The sequence below is a fragment of the Megascapheus bottae genome, chromosome 30 (genome assembly GCF_031878675.1).
Source record: "Megascapheus bottae isolate mThoBot1 chromosome 30, mThoBot2.hap1, whole genome shotgun sequence".
NCBI lineage: Eukaryota > Metazoa > Chordata > Mammalia > Rodentia > Geomyidae > Megascapheus > Megascapheus bottae.
In genome coordinates, this window is record NC_143538.1 from 1,399,511 (window position 1) to 1,414,811 (window position 15,301).

The 15,301-nt window shown below is 53.4% G+C and overlaps 1 protein-coding gene across 1 annotated transcript; it reads right to left on the reverse strand.

The window, feature by feature from the left end:
• Nucleotides 1–1,543: 1,543 nt before the first annotated feature.
• On the reverse strand, nucleotides 1,544–14,677 carry Tspan3 (tetraspanin 3). Its single transcript, XM_090321540.1, has 7 exons — nucleotides 14,450–14,677; nucleotides 7,255–7,446; nucleotides 7,077–7,151; nucleotides 5,227–5,328; nucleotides 4,577–4,729; nucleotides 4,301–4,384; nucleotides 1,544–1,788 (listed from the first exon to the last, which is right to left on the reverse strand). Exons 1-7 carry the CDS (start codon nucleotides 14,510–14,512, stop codon nucleotides 1,696–1,698), a joined length of 762 nt encoding a protein of 253 aa, XP_090177666.1. The 5' UTR covers nucleotides 14,513–14,677; the 3' UTR covers nucleotides 1,544–1,695.
• Between the last annotated feature and the right edge of the window lie 624 nt (nucleotides 14,678–15,301).

A 15,301-nucleotide genomic window follows, 5' to 3' on the forward strand; every position in this document is an offset into this window, starting at 1 on the left:
TTTCCTTTCGCTGGGTCAAGGACCAAACTCAGAGACAAAGGGGGAGGGAGGTGTCGGGGACACAGCCCCACCATCACCGGACTAGCCAGTCAGGGGCCTGAAACACTTTTCATTTTTGTGAGTCATGGGGCATGAACTCGGGGCCTGGGTGCTGTCCCTGAGCTCTTCAGCTCAAGGCTACCACCCTTGGGCCACAGCCCCACTTACAGTTTTCTGGTGGTTTAGTGCCCAGATTGGCTTTGAACCTCAACCCTCAGATTTCAGCCTCCTGAGTAGCTGGGATTACAGTTGCTGAGCCCCTTGACAATTTTAAGTTCTTCTGGGGACAGAACCTACAATGCAGGGTCCAGGAACACAGGCGGGGCCCTCAGGCTCTCCACCACCAGAGAAGCCAGCAGTGGCCTGTGGCTTTTCTCCTGGCTCTCCTTGGCTGCATTCCAGAAACTGGCACATTCCTGCCCACCTATGTGCTCAGGAAAGTCCGATGCCAGGCCACACTCTGCCCTTGGAAAGGGGTGAGGAGTATTGCCCACAATTTTTTTTTTTTGGGAAGTCCTGGGGCTTGAACTCAGGGCCTGGGCACCGTCCTTGGACACTTTTTGCTCAAGGCTAGTTAGTGCTCTGCCACAGTGCCACTTCTGGCTTTTTCTGTGTATGTGGTAGTAAAGACTCGAACCCAGGGATTCATGCATGCTAGGTGAGCTCTCTACCGCTAGGCCACGCTCCCAGCCCCGGGCCCACATTGAGATGCTGGTCTCATCAGGCCGGGTTGAGTTACTGGTGAGGAAGGTGGCAGTACCTAGGGGCCCTGGCGGTGCCGCTCCTGATGGAGGCACGTGGGAGCCTTGCCTGCCTGCAGTGTGGGGACGGGGCCAGGCAGGGGAGCAGTGCGCTGGAGCTGTGGCTCAGGTGGTCGCGTGCCAGGCTGGGACAGAAAACCCCAGCACGAGTGTGAGCGACCGAGTTCACAGAGGCAAAAAGGAGACCAGAAAGGCAGGATGTGCGCAAGGGCTTCTTCCTTCCCACAGCGGTTCTGTGCCTCTCCCCAAACGACACGAAGGGAAGAAAACACAACTCTGCCAGGCAGACAGCTCCACCTACCAGTCTCAACCCCCACCTGCGGGGGGCGGGGGCGGGGGCGGCCAACCCCCTCCCCACGGCGGGACCCAGGGCGCGGGCGCAGCACACGGCGGGCGCAGCACACGGCGGGCGCAGCACACGGCGGGCGCAGCACACGGCGGGCGGGCGCGTTTATTGAATGGTTCCCTATGTACAAGTGAGGTGTCTAGCACTCGTCTACGCGGGCGGGCGGCGCTCGCGGCTACCTTACCGACTGGGGGCTCATGGATTCGGGAGGACGAGGCAGGGGCCGGGTCAGGCGTGAACGTGGACCGCGGTGGCCTCCGGCCCGCTCCGCGCACGCCCGCGGCCGCTCTCGGCGGTGGAGTCGTGGAGTCGAGGCCTGGACAGAGGCCCGGGCGCGGCGGGGCGGGGCGAAGGCCTCGGCCCCGCCTCCTCCTCGGCCCCGCCTCCTCCTCGGCCCCGCCCCCTCCTCCTCCGCCCCTCCCGGGCGCACCCAGGGGACTCGGGAGGGTCCGTGCCGCCTGGGCAGCGCGCATGCGCCGCGGGGTCAGGAGGGGCCAGGCCGCGGCCTGCCCATCAGAGGGGGGGCGCGGGGCGCGTGCGCGGCGGCCGCTAGGCGTAGGTGCCCCCGGTGATGAGCAGCTCGTAGGAGGGGTCCCGGCTCCGCCTGCACAGCACCACGCAGGCGCACAGCATGCCCAGCAGCTGCGGGGACAAGGGCACAGGTCAGCGTCCGTCCAGCACGGCCGGGCCGGCCCTGGGCCTTGAACTCGGGCCCTCGGGAGTGAAGGGCAGGAAGAGCCAGGCCAGGGCGCCAGCGCCTGCGTTCAAGACCCAGGGCGGCACAACCCCCCCCCCCACCCAACCTGAGACCAGGGGACTCCACGACTCTGCTCACCCACAGCTCCCTGGTGTAAAACCAGCGGGGCTGGAGTGCGGTCTGCAGGCTTTCATTCTGTTCACACTGGCGGTTTTACAAGGCAGGCCTGGCGGTGTGACAGCACACGCCCTAGGTTTTAAAGGTCACGCTTGCTTCAGTGCTGTATTCTAATAGGGCCTGTATTTTAACTGACCTTCTGCAGTAGCCCGCCCTGGAACGGGAATCAAGTCATGCCATGTTCTTGTAGAAAAGCAGGAGGGATTAAGATGGATTAAAGAGAAAATGATTCCAGAATGTTTGACCCAGCTTCTTAGGAAATATCAACAGTAACCAAAGGGCTCAAGGAAAGTTAATTTGCTGCTCTAACTCCTCACTGACAGCCTAGAGGCCCCAGCTATTTATTTCATTTCAAAGGGCCGATCTAATTTCAGCAAAGGCACCTGGTCCATAAACACATGCCCAGAGTCTGAAGAGACCGATTACTAAGAAACAGGCAGAGAGCGATGGCCTCAATCTGAATTCTTCAGGTTTAAAGCCACATACTCCTTCACTCTAGCCACCAACCCACTCAGGAACCCCCAGATCCACAGGACTTTTAACACCCTATGTCATGGCTTCCAAGTTCAAAGCAACTTAAAAGCGAGTGCTGTGGCTCACACCTGTAATCCTAGCTGTCCAGGAGACTGAGATCTGAGGATCATAGTTTGAAGCCAGACTGGGGAGCAATTAGCCAGCAAAAGCCAGGAGTAGAGTTGTAGCTCAATTGATAGAGCACCAAGCTAAGGGACATTACTCAGGTCCCGAGCTCAAGCCCCAGTATTGTCACACTCACCCACACATAAAAAAAATTAACAAAGGGACCGGGAGTTTGGCCCAGTGGTAGAGTGCTTGCCTAGCACGCATGAAGATCTGGGTTCAAGTCCTCGATACCACATACATAGAAAAAAGTCAGAAGTGGTGCTAGGCTCAAGTGGTAGAGCTCTAGCCTTGAGAAAGCCCAAGGACAGTGCTCAGGTCCTGGGCTTGAGCTCAGGGCCTGAGCACTGTTCTTGACCTTTCTCGGCCTGAGCCTCAGCACCACTTCCAGCTTTTTTTCTATGTATGTGGTACCGAGGAATCGAACCCTGGTCTTCATGCGTGCTAGGCAAGCACTCTACCACTAGGCCAAACTCCCGGCCCCATCTTAAAAACATTTTTGGTATATATTGTTGGACATTTACTAAATAAGTTAACTCTACATATGTTTAGTATCTGCTTCCTAGAGAAACTCATTTCTATTCACTGTACAGCAAAAGTCTTCTAACAGCATTAAAACTGAACACAGGCTTCCATGGTAAATGAGCAAGCAATCACTGATTTACTGGGGAAACCAGCTCTCACATTCCTGCCTTCTACTGGCACAGTCAGAGCTCTGAAAACCAGTCTGGGCAGTGGTCCTTCCTCCCTCTTCCAGGACCCTCAGATCTCAGCTCCTGTGCAGCTGGAATGACAGGTGTGAGCTAGCCCAGCCAGCTCAGCACTGGATTGGATCTCACTCAACTGTCAATCATCAGCTCCTCTAATAGGAATCTGAGGTGACCAGCTGTGGGACTTGAATTCTGTCCCTGAGCTCTTCAGCTACTGCTCTAACCCTTGAGCCACAGTGCCACTTTTGGTTTTCTGGTGGTTAATTGTAGATAAAGAGTCTCAGGACTTTTTAGTGCCCAGATCGGTTTTGAACCGCCACCCTCAGATCTTAGGCTCCCGAGTAGCTAGGGTTACAGGGGTGAGACACTGCACCCGACTCCATACACTCTTTCTAGCTCTAAATCTCTTTATTTATGATGGAAATCTCCATACATCTCCATCTGGATTGGTGTATAAGCACAAAGCTCCTGGGTACCCTACATGGGACATTTTGAGTATCCAAAAGATTAGAACATTTCTAGACACTTTCAAAAATTAAAATACATTAGGGAAAACTCCTGGGTTATTTCAAGTGGAATTTTATCCCCCTTGAAACTAAGCGTTTATACGTAGTTTTCATTTTCAAAACCACTAGGTTTTTGTTTTTTTTCCAGTCCTGGAGCTTGAACTCAGGGCCTGGGCACTGTCCTTGGGCATTTTTTGCTCACGGCTAGCACTCTGTTACTTGAGCCACAGCACCACTTCTGTTTTTTTCTGTGTATGTGGTACCGAGTAATCTAACTCAGGGCTTCATGCATGCTAGGCGTGCACTCTACCACTAGGTTATGCTCTTGGCTCCAAAACTAGAAGGGAGAGAGGAGGACAGAGTGAGTAATTCCGCAATACATTGATAGAATACCTAAAAACAACAGACCCATGGTCCCGTCTCACCTGGATTGCTGCAAAGGCCAAGGCTGCCCAGATCACATGCATCATGATTTCTTGCAGCTTCTTCACAACCAGAGCCTCACAGCCCTGCAACACACACAGGCAATCCTCAGCAGAGTCTCTGGAAGGATGGCCGGCTCACAGGCTGGCTGGTGGCAATGGGAACGGAAGGCAAGGCTTCCTGGGCAGGGCAACTTGGATGCATGCAAACACAACAGAGCGCAAGGAGGGGCCAGGAGGCGGGGAGACGGCAGGGCCGGGACGTCTGGTTGGACTCACCTCAGCGTACAGGTCCGAGGGCCTGGCCAGGCTGCCGTTACAGCTGCTGGCAGTCTGTCGGCAGCAGCTCAGAGGGACGCTCTGGTTTTTGGTTTCTTTGAACCAGTCTGTATTTTCCCAGTCTGAGTAGTTATGAATTCCACAACAGTGCAACTGGAGGAGAGAAAGGATGTAGTCATTGTTCCCAGAAGACACACATGTGTACCTACACCTAGGCTGAGCTTCAGTTTTATGTAGAGTTTTAAAATATGCTATTCTAGATCAGCAACATCCAATAAAACTTCCTACGATAAAGGAAATGCTGGCCAGGCATGGGTGACTTCTCGCCTGCCATCCTAGCCTCTCAGAAGGCTGAGACCTGAGGATCAAGGTTTGAAGCCAGCCCCGGCAGACAAATCCAAGATTCTCATCTCCATCCGACAAAGACCTGTGGCTCAAGTGGCAGAGCAACCAGCCTTAATGGGAAAAAGCAAAGAGGGGAGGGCAAGGCCCTGAGCTCAAGCGGCAGTACTGGCACATACAAAGAAGGGTCTGAGATGTTTCTTCTTCCTGGCTTGGACTGGGTCTTGGCTCGGGAAAGTGTGAACACATCAGGGTGAAGGAAGCATGCAGGGAGCATCTCCCGCAGCAAGAAGGCGCCCCTCGCTCACCTGCCTCTGTACATAGTCGATGGCCCGGCTGGCAGCATCCGGGCTGGTTCCATTGTAGGTCTTGTACACTTTCTGGATCCTGCGGTCAACCTCATTCTCCACCTGAAGCAAGACAAAAAATAACACTAGTTCAGGTGAGCTACACCCAGAGCTCTCCCAGTTTCTCCTTTCTTCTGGCCATGCAGATTCAAACAGACAAGCAAGAGTTCAGCTACAGGATGTCATAGGAAAGACCAGGTGTGAGAAGAGGGGGTGGCAGGCGGCAGGAGAGGAAAGCAAGCGAGGGACAGACATCAACTGTGAGTGATGTCTTCATTTTCCCGGTAAGTTTCCAGTGTGGTCTCTTAAAAACTTACTTCTGTTCCTTTCCTGAAGGAGGTAAAAAAAGGAAACTTTGACGCCTCTATAAGATTATTTTTGGACAAGTTGGGCACTGGTGCCTCCCACCTGTAATTCTAGATGCTCAGGAGGCTGAGATCCAGGGACGGTGATTCAAAGCCAGCCCAGGCAGGAGAGTCCATGAGATGCCTATTTCTAAGTCATCACTAAAAAAGCTGGAAGTAGAGATGTGGCTCAGGTAATGGAGCACTAGCCTTGAGCAAAAAGGCTCAGGGCCAGCTCAGGCCAAGTTCAAGCCCCCAGGACTAGCACAAAATAAAATTTTAAAAATATATCTACATATATTTGTTACTGCTCTTTATTCAATGTTTTCGTTTAGCCAAACATGCAGAAGTAACCCGCAGGTCTTTAGGATCTGTAATGAAAACACTGTTGTCAACACTCACAAAAATGGTGTTAGTGCCATGTAATATAGCTTGTTCCCCCAGATCTCACTTCTCTGCAAACCAATTACAGCCATTCAGTAATTATTATTATATATATTTTTTGCCAGTCCTGGGGCTTGAACTCAGGGCCTGGGCACTGTCCTTGGGCTTTATCAAGGCTAGCGCTCTACCACTTGAGCCATAGCACCACTTCCATCCTTTTCTGTGTATGTGGTACTAACGTATTGAATGCAGGACTTCATGAATGTCAGGCAAGCACTCTACCACTAAGCCACACTCCTGGGTCCACCATTTGGTAATTTTACCAGTGATGGGATAACCAAATCATAGGCATAGAACCTACTGAGTCCCAGTGAGATCCACCATGCTTTTACTTACCTGGGAATGATTTCATTCTACCTTTGTCATGGTTCTATAATGACACAGGATTAAAAGCAGCCTGTTTAGTCCTAAGAATTATAGGCAGAAAGTAAAAGCAAGCTAAATATAAAGAGAAGAGAAGGGAATGATGAAGAGAAGGGAAGGAGAGCAAGAAAGAGGTGCTGCCCACAGGCTCTTTGTAGCCTAAACTGGCAGGAGCCCTCTTCCTTAGCACAGGGTGCAAGCAGGATCACAATTCTAAAAATCTCTTATGTCTTAAGCAGCCATGGAAAATGAAATCCTCATGAAACAAAGTTTCTGTATTCCACCCCTCTGCAGTACACCAAGGCTTCATCAGCTGAAGAAATGAAGAAACTTCTCAGCTGATCAACTACTCCATTGGAGCTTCCTTTGAAGTAGCATAAAAGAAAATGAAATACAGTTGAGAAGATGAAGCCACGTGTCTGTGGCTCATTCTGGTCATCTTAGCTACTGAGGAAGCTGAGGTTTCAGGAGCAAGATTCAAAGCCAGCCCAGGTATTATGGCTCAAGCTGTAGAGTGCCAGCCTTGAGTGAAAAAGCTAGGGACAGTGGCCAGGCCCTGGGGTTCAACACTCAGGACTGGCTCACATGCGCATACATGCATGCACACATGCACACGCACACACACACTGCATCGTTTAAATCACAGAGGAGACAACGTACCTTTGCTCTGTAAATATATCCCAAAACCACGACGACCACTTCTGTGACAAAAACCAAGAGCAGGATGATGACAAACTGCAAGAAAACATGGTCAAAAATTAAGAACAAGGGAAAGACACCAGCTCTGAGCAGTCTCTGGGGGGCCCACTCCGCCCCGCGCCCCGCTGGGGTCCCGTACCGTGGCCAGGCCACAGCGGCTTTCCCGGATGGTGGCGCAGCAGCCGATGAGGCCAATGATGAAGAGGAGGGCGCCCACGGCTATGATGACCACGGCCGGGATCAGCGTGTACACGTCCTCGAAGAAGTGGTCGTAGTCGTCGTAGGTGATGAAGACGTAGGCTCCCACGTAGCACAGAATGCCGGCGGCTCCCTGCGGACAGGCCCGACAGACCCTCCCTGAGTCCTGCCCGGCGCCGCCACCGCCTCCTCCCTCTCCTGGGCAGCCCGGGGCGGCCAGGGGGAAGCCGGACCGCCCTCACTTGCCCTCACGTCCCTTTACTTGGGCCCCGCCCCCAGCCCGCGCTCAGCCAATCCGGGCAGAGGGGCGGGCCCCCGGGCTGGGGATAAAAGGGAGCGGCCAGCCGGCTGGGGATCTGCACCCCTCCTCCTCCTCTCCATGCCCTGCAACTGGGGAGCCCCACACAGGCCTCAAAGACCAAGAGGGTAAAGCTAGAGGCTGGCTGAGCAATACCAGACACCCCTGCTCCACTCCTGGGAGGTTCCCCGGCCCTGCGTGTCTAACGGGCTCCCGGGAAAGCCTCAAGTGTTGACTGCACGCTCCATCTCCATCCTCGGCCTCACCACCACCCGGCCTCTCCCTCAGGACTGCGCAGAGGCAGGTTGTGCAGAACTCACAGAGACACCCTTTAGAACAGAACCCCTCAGTCACCTCCAGAACTATCATCCCCGCGGGGCACTGGTGGCTCATGCCTATCATCTCAGCTACTCTGGAGGCTGAGATCTTAGGGTCACGGTTCAAAGCCAGCTCAGGCAGGAAAGTCTGTGAGACTATTTTTCTTTTCTTTTCTTCAGTAGTGGGGTTTGAACTCTTCTGGGCGAGGAACTGTTCCTGAGCGCTTCAGCTCAAGGCTAGTGCTCTACCACGTTGAGTCACACACAGCGACATTTCCTGTGAGACTATCTTCCATTAACCACCAAGAAGCTGGAAATGGAGCCGTGGCTCAAAGTACTGGAACATTATTAGCCTTGAGCACAAACACTTAGAAAGAGCGCCCAGGCCCTGAGATCAAGCTCCAGGGCTGACAAAGACAGAAAGGGCATTCACTCTAAACTCTCAATCATGGCTTAGATATGTGGCAGTGGGCAGGCTGGCACACCATGAGGGGATTTTCCTATACCATTAGAATCACTGTCACTCAGTGGGGAAGCAACCTGATTTAAAATGATAGGGAGGGGGGAATCGGAGTGTGTTCCCCTAAGTAAACCATAAGCTTTTTTAAGCAAGAATGGCAGCAGCTTTAAACCTTAAAATGAATAAACTCTGAGTTCCATTTTTTAAGCCTCTAGTGAGCTTCTGTAAGCTGGGTCTCAAGGTGCTGGGACTATGAGTGCATGCCACAGCTAGTAAGTAAGTTTCAGGCTGCATGGACAGTACAAAACTGGAGACTGAACTTGAAGCAGATGGCAGTGAAAAATGCCCTGCGCTTCAGGTATAAAATGATGGGCTTCAAGCTGAAGAAACTCCTATTAAATTTGCGCTTTGTGTGCAATTCTGACTCAGGCAGGAAACCAGCCAACAGCACACACAAGGGGTTGTGACAGATGCAGTGAGGCCTCTGATAAAGTGGCCTTGCTGCTGTCTACTAAGACACAAAGCATGGGGCTGGAGGTGTGGCTCAGCTGGTGGAGCACCAGCCAATGAGTGGAAGTGTCGGCTACGGACAGTCACACAGGCTGCCGGGGGTCAGCCTCAAGGCCCACAAAGGACAGTGGACAGTGGTCCACTGAGGCGGCAGACAGCGGGGCAGAACGCTGCACCCCAGCTACAGGGACTGTCCACATGGCTCCTCCACTGTCCTTTTTATCCACAGAATTTCCTAGACCCAAGACTGGAACCCGCTCAGGGCACTCTCATGCTCAGCTGCAGAACATGTACAAAGCAATACCAACAACGTGAACAGCCTGGGCCCGTGACCTAATGATGCCTGGAGGCAGCAAGCCAGCCCCAAGCAACTCAGCCAGACGCGGGGGCGGGGTGCTGAGCACCCACCAGTGGCGGGGCCTTTGCAGGCCACTCAACTCAGGTCTCCGGCTATTCATGGAGAAGCTAGACAAAGGTAAGCAGGGTTAAACCCTCCTGCCCAGGGCCGTGATGGGCTTGGAAGCTGTCAAGGGATCAGAGCTTTGTCAACAAAGCAGCTGCAAAGGAGGGGGGGGAAAGGAGGAGAAGAGGAAGTAGAAGGGAGGAAGGGAGGGGACAAAGGGGGAAGAGCATGGGGGGAGAGGGAAGGCATGGGGAAATGGGTTGACTGCTTTAGTCACTTCTCGGCTCTGCTCATGCAAGAAGGATTTGTGCCAGGGCAGACGACTAAAAATAAACCTCCTTTTGACAAAGAAGGGGAGGGGAATTTAGGGGAAAGGCCGAAGCCTAAAGGCGCAGAAAAGAATCATCTTCTGAAAATTGCTTTTCTGTACCCTTGAATACACCCATGCTTAAATTAAGTCCCAGCAGCCGAAAACTTCAGGACAGCCGGAGCCTTTTCAGGACACCAAGCTGCTCCTCTGAAAAACAAAGCTATTTTTATGAGATCCCAAAGCTCAGGCGGCATCGTGGTATGTTTCTGCATGGTCACAGAAGAAGAAAGATTTCATTCTTACATAAGTTTTTGTGATGCTTAAAAAAAAAATACTGCCCAATTCCTTTCATTTATTTATTTGGTGATATTACTGGGCCTTAAACTCAAGGGCCTTGGCACTGTCCCTGAGCTTTTTCACTCAGGGCTGGTACTCTTTACCACTTGAGCCATAGCTCCTCTTCTGGCTTTGGTTGATAAAGGGAGATAAGAGAGTCTCACAGACATCTCTGCCTGCGCTAGATTTGAACTATGATCCCCCATCTCAGTCTCCTGAGTGGCTGGGATTGCAGGTATGAGGCACAGAGCTCAGTACTTTCCTCCGTTTACCCAGTAAGAAATCACTGGTAATTCTACCCCAAACTTCATTCACCCTGTGACATTTCAGCTACCTATTATGTGTGTGACATGTGCAAATATAACCCCACTTGGGCATCACCTCTAAAATAACAACAGATTTTTTTTTAAATGCCCTCAACAACAACCAAAAAAGGACTACACATACCACACATAGCCACCGCACTGGTAGCTCAAGCTATAATCCTACCTACTCAGGAGGCTGAGATGTCAGGACCACCGTTTGATGTGGGCCAGAGTAGGAAAGCCTATGGGATTTTTTTTTTTTATCTCCAATTAACCACCAAAGAGCCAAAATGGAACTGTGACTCAAATGGTAGTGCACCCGTCTTAAGGGGACAGTACCCAGAGCATGTGCACACAGACAATAAAATAAAAATAAAAGATTTCTTGGGCTTGAACCCAGTACCCCAAGCTGGCTAGGCAAGTGCCCCAAACCCAGGCGGGGACATTTCCATCACCTGGCTGGCACTCCTTCACTTGAACCAACCTGGCTTTTTATTGGTTATTTTGGAGATGGATGTCCCTTGGAATTTTCTATCCTAGCTGGCTTTGAAGCACAATCCTTTGGTTCCTCCTGAGTAGCTAGGATTACAGGTGTGAGATTTTTGAGATAGGGGTCTTTCCTAATTTTGCCTGGAACTCCTGACTGCACCTCTAGGAGTTGGGATTACAGGAATGCATAACCTTGCTGGGCTTTCTTTAACTGCTACTCTTGCTTTAGAGTTCTGTAAGAACAGGGAAGCTGCTTCCCTGTCTTTTTCATGATTCTGTCTATGAGTAATTTGTGCTCACATATTCCTGTCATATTATAGCAAAGCAATTTTCCTCAATATGCAGCCACACAGGCTGACACCTCTTCTTAAGGCAGGATAAAGGTTATAGATGATTTTCCAGGCTGGTTTGTATAAGAAGAGTGTTTCACACGTGTGCACAGAGATGCCCATATGCCTGTGCTATTCCAATGTGCAGGGGTTTTTCCATTAAGCTGTTCATAAGAAGAAAACTGGGCACCTGAACAGCCCTGCAAAGATTATACTGTAAAAGCAAGAGCAAGGTTTGTTCTCTGGCCTCTAATGCCTGAGATAAACACGCGCAGTTAACATTTGGCAACTGCCTTTTCTAGTAGGGCACACAAAGTGAAGCCGGAGGTGCTCGTGGCTCATGCCTGTAATTCCAGCTCCTTAGGGATCTGAGGACTGTGGTTTGAAGGTAGCCAGGGCAGAGAACGCCACACATAAGACTCAACTCCAACTAACCAGCAAAAAGCCAGAAGTGGAGTTGTGGCTCAACATCTTGTTTCAAACAAGGCCTCCCGGGTGAAATAATCAGCTTTTTGTTGGTTAATTTAGAGATGGGAGTCTCTTGGACTATTCTGTCCTGGCTAGCCTCAGGAGGGGTCTGTTTAACATGTGCTTCCTAGAACTACAAAGAACCAGGGAAGAGGTTTGCTTATGTTTCCTCCTCCTCGACTTCAGCGGGACACAGTTGTTAAACAGGTAGCTGAAGTGCTAGCATGGATGCCGAGCAAGACTCCTCATCAGTTTGCATCAGAGGAAGCACCCTAAGAGTGCCTGCCTACCCACCCCCTCCCGTTCCCAGTCTTCTGAAATTACCACAGGGGACTCTAGAGCGGGGGACCAGGGTATGTCTCCTGGCAGGGCTACTTTAGCTGGTCAACCTGGAAACCCCACTGTGAGAGCAGCCTCCCACTCCCACGCCAAGTCAGGAACTAGGGACCTGTCAGGAGTCACATTGAATACTGTCCCCCAGCAGTCAGAAACGAGGGACCTGTCAGGTGTCACATTGAATACTGTCCCCGAGCAGTCAGAAACGAGGGACCTGTCAGGTGTCACATTGAATACTGTCCCCCAGCAATTAGAAACTAATGATCTGTCTGGAATTACATATAATAGGCGCCCCAACTGTGCTTTCTGTGCCTTAGCTTCCTTACCAGTCTTTTCATATTTTGTTGGTCGTGGGGCTTGCACTCAGGGCCTGTGTGCTGTGCCTGAGCCCTCTACCACTTTGAACCATAGTAGCACTTCCTATTTTCTGGTGACTCACTGAACCTTTCTGCCCCAGCTGGTTTCAAAGGATAATCCTCAAATCTCAGTCTCCTGAGAGGTTGGGACTACAGGTGGGAGCCACTGGCATCAGGCGTCACCAAGTCTTATCCTACCAGCAGACAAGTGTGCGTGTGTGTGTGTGTGTGTGTGTGCGTGCGTGCGTGCGTGTGATAGCGCTCTACCACTTGAGCAACAGCACCACTTTTAGCTTTTTTATGTACGTGGTACCGAGGAATCGAACCTGGGCTTTCACCCATGCTAGGCGAGCACTCTACCACTAGGCCAAACTCCCGGCCCCAAGTGTGTGGTATGTATTTGTTTTTGTATTTTTTAACAAACCCAGTTTCTAAAGTCCCGAACATCACTTTGATGACTTGCCAATTTGGTTAATGAAAATATGACAATACAAAAATAGTCCAACACTTCATGGCAAGAACACCACCTCCTGTCCTGAGCTTTGAGCCTGGATCTCCCCTGGTGCACCGTTTCCAAAAACCAACAGCCATGCTCACTAATTCAGCAGGCTCCTTTAGAGTGCAGTGCCAGGTTTCAGTCCCTTAAGTACCTGACTACCTCATAACAAAACATTTCTCATTTTGGAGGGAGGGTGTCTCTGAATTGTTTTGTGTGCTGGTCCTGAGGCTTGAACTCGGGCCTGAGCGCTCTCCCTGAGACTTTCCACTCGAGGCAAATGCCCTACCATGTGAGCCAGTTCCACTTCCAGGCTTTGAGTGGCTGATGGAAGAGGAGCCTCCCTGATTCCTCTGCCCAGGCTGGCTTCACACTGCACTATCCACATCTCGTCCTCTGGAGTAGGAGTACTGGCGTGAGCCAGGGGGCCTGGCTTTTGTCTTCTGTAACTTAGGCAGGCACTTATGCCTGTAATCCCGCTACTAAGGAGGCTGAGATTTGAGGACCTTAGTTTGAAGCCAGGGAAGTCTGGAAGATCGATCTCCAATGAACCAGCAAAAATCGGGACGTGGAACTGTGACTCAAATGCAAGAGCACCAGCCTTTAGCTGAAAAGGGCAAGCAGGAGCCAGAGGTCTTGAGTTCAAGCCCCAGTGTGCATGCACATACCTGTAATTCAAAGGAGGAGCAACACTGGTTTGAGTCAAAAAGAAGAAATTCTGGAAAGCCCAGGGTCAGGCAGGTGGCTTTAAAAAGGCACCCAAAGTTAGGATCCTCCCAGCAAATAAGGGATTTGATTATGTCTAAGTATTCTGTTCTGATCAGATCACCAGCGAGGGCTAGGTTCTCTCTTTGTTAGGGGCCAGTAGGGAACAGGTGTCCTGCCTATTTGTGGGTGGAGATGATGTGGGGGGGGAGGATTACTCAGAAGCAGGGCTGGAGGGAATGTTTAAGGAATGTTCTGGACTGGGTATAGAAGAGCCTGTCCAGTGCTGGTGTCAGGGCCAGCTGGTGATGGAGGAGGGGCTTCAGTGGCTAAACCAAATAAAAGGAGGAGCAGGGCGTACTTAAAAAAGGTTTATCCGGGTGCAAGGTCCGGAATGGAAGGGCGTGGGTAGGGACTGCTCCCTCGCCTGGGGGCGACCAAGAAGGGGGGTCAGGAACGTTCCCCCCCCCCGGAAGGGAAGCCAACCGCAGGCGACCACTGAGAAGGCCGGGGGCTGGCAGCCCGGGCCAGGCCGGGGTGGTGGGGTGGCGGATGGCAGCTCGACGCCAGCCCGGGTGGGAAAAGTCTGCGAGGCTCTGGTTTCCAATCGGCCAGAAAAGAAGAAGAGAAACAAATAAATCACACGACGCCCGGGCGCGCAGCCTGGGTCCCGGGGTGGGGCGCTCAGCCGGGCCCGCGTCCGAGCCCCGGCCCGCAGACACAAAGAGGCGGAGGGGGGACGGGCCTGGCGGGCCGGGCCCGCACCCCGAGGGCGCCCGCCCCCCGCGCGGGGGCCGCCCCGGCCTCCCCCGGCCTCCGGGGGTCCCGGCCCGGGCCGCCCGCTCCCGATCCCCCGCCCCGAAGTCCGGCCTGGCGCCGGGCGAGGAGGAATCGGTAACCAGAGCTTCCCGGCCCGGGGCCCGGCCTCCCGCCGCGGAACCCCGGCGCCGTGCCCGGGGGGCCCCCGCGATGGCCCCGGGCCCAGGCCGCGGCCTCCTCCCCCGCGCGCCCCGCTCACCCAGAAGATGAGGTTGAGGAAGACCAGCACGGTCTTGGAGGAGGTGATGCCGCACTGGCCCATGGTGCCGGAGGCCCGCGGAGGCCCGGCGCGGCGAGCCGGGCGACGGCGACGGCGACGGCGGCGGCGGGGAACTGCTCGGCCTGGCGGGCGATCCCGCGGACCCCCGCGCCCCGCGCGCGGCCCACCCCCGACGGCGACGCGCGCTCTGCGCAGCCGCCGCTCGACCCCTGCGCCGTTCCCCGGCAACCGGGACCCGCCCCCCTGCGGGGTGGGGGAGAGAGACAGCCGCGTCCGCCAATCAGGTTCGAGCAGGCTGCGCCTCTTAAAGGAGCCGAAGGCGCCTTTTCTTGGCCTCTAGCCGCCCTTGGTGTGTGTGTGGGGGGGGGGGGGGACCCTCGATTCAGGTTTGAGGAAGTTCTGGGGCGCCCGTCTGGCGTTCCTCCCGCTGCATTACGGCCTTGGAGGTGACGCAGAGCCCGCACCGCGCTGCGGGCCCAGCCAGCTCTCCTCGGAAGGTCATCACTGATTCCACACCATCCAGGGAGCCATCCAGGCAGCCGGCCGGGCCGCGTGTGCTGACCTGGACCTGGCCAGGCCCTGGACTGGCTCTCTGAGGATCACCACCAAGGAAGAAGAGCGCGGGGAGGGGATGTGGCAAGGCAGAGGTGGAAAAGGCGACCTAAGGAGTCTGTTCCATAGCAAGACATTTCTTGGGGGGCGGGGGGGGGACCACGACCTTAGCACTGCAGTAGATGGATGGATAGATAGCATGCCTACATCGATATCCATATATATGTGTTGATATATATATATATATATATATATTGCGATATTTCCACTCTTCCCCCA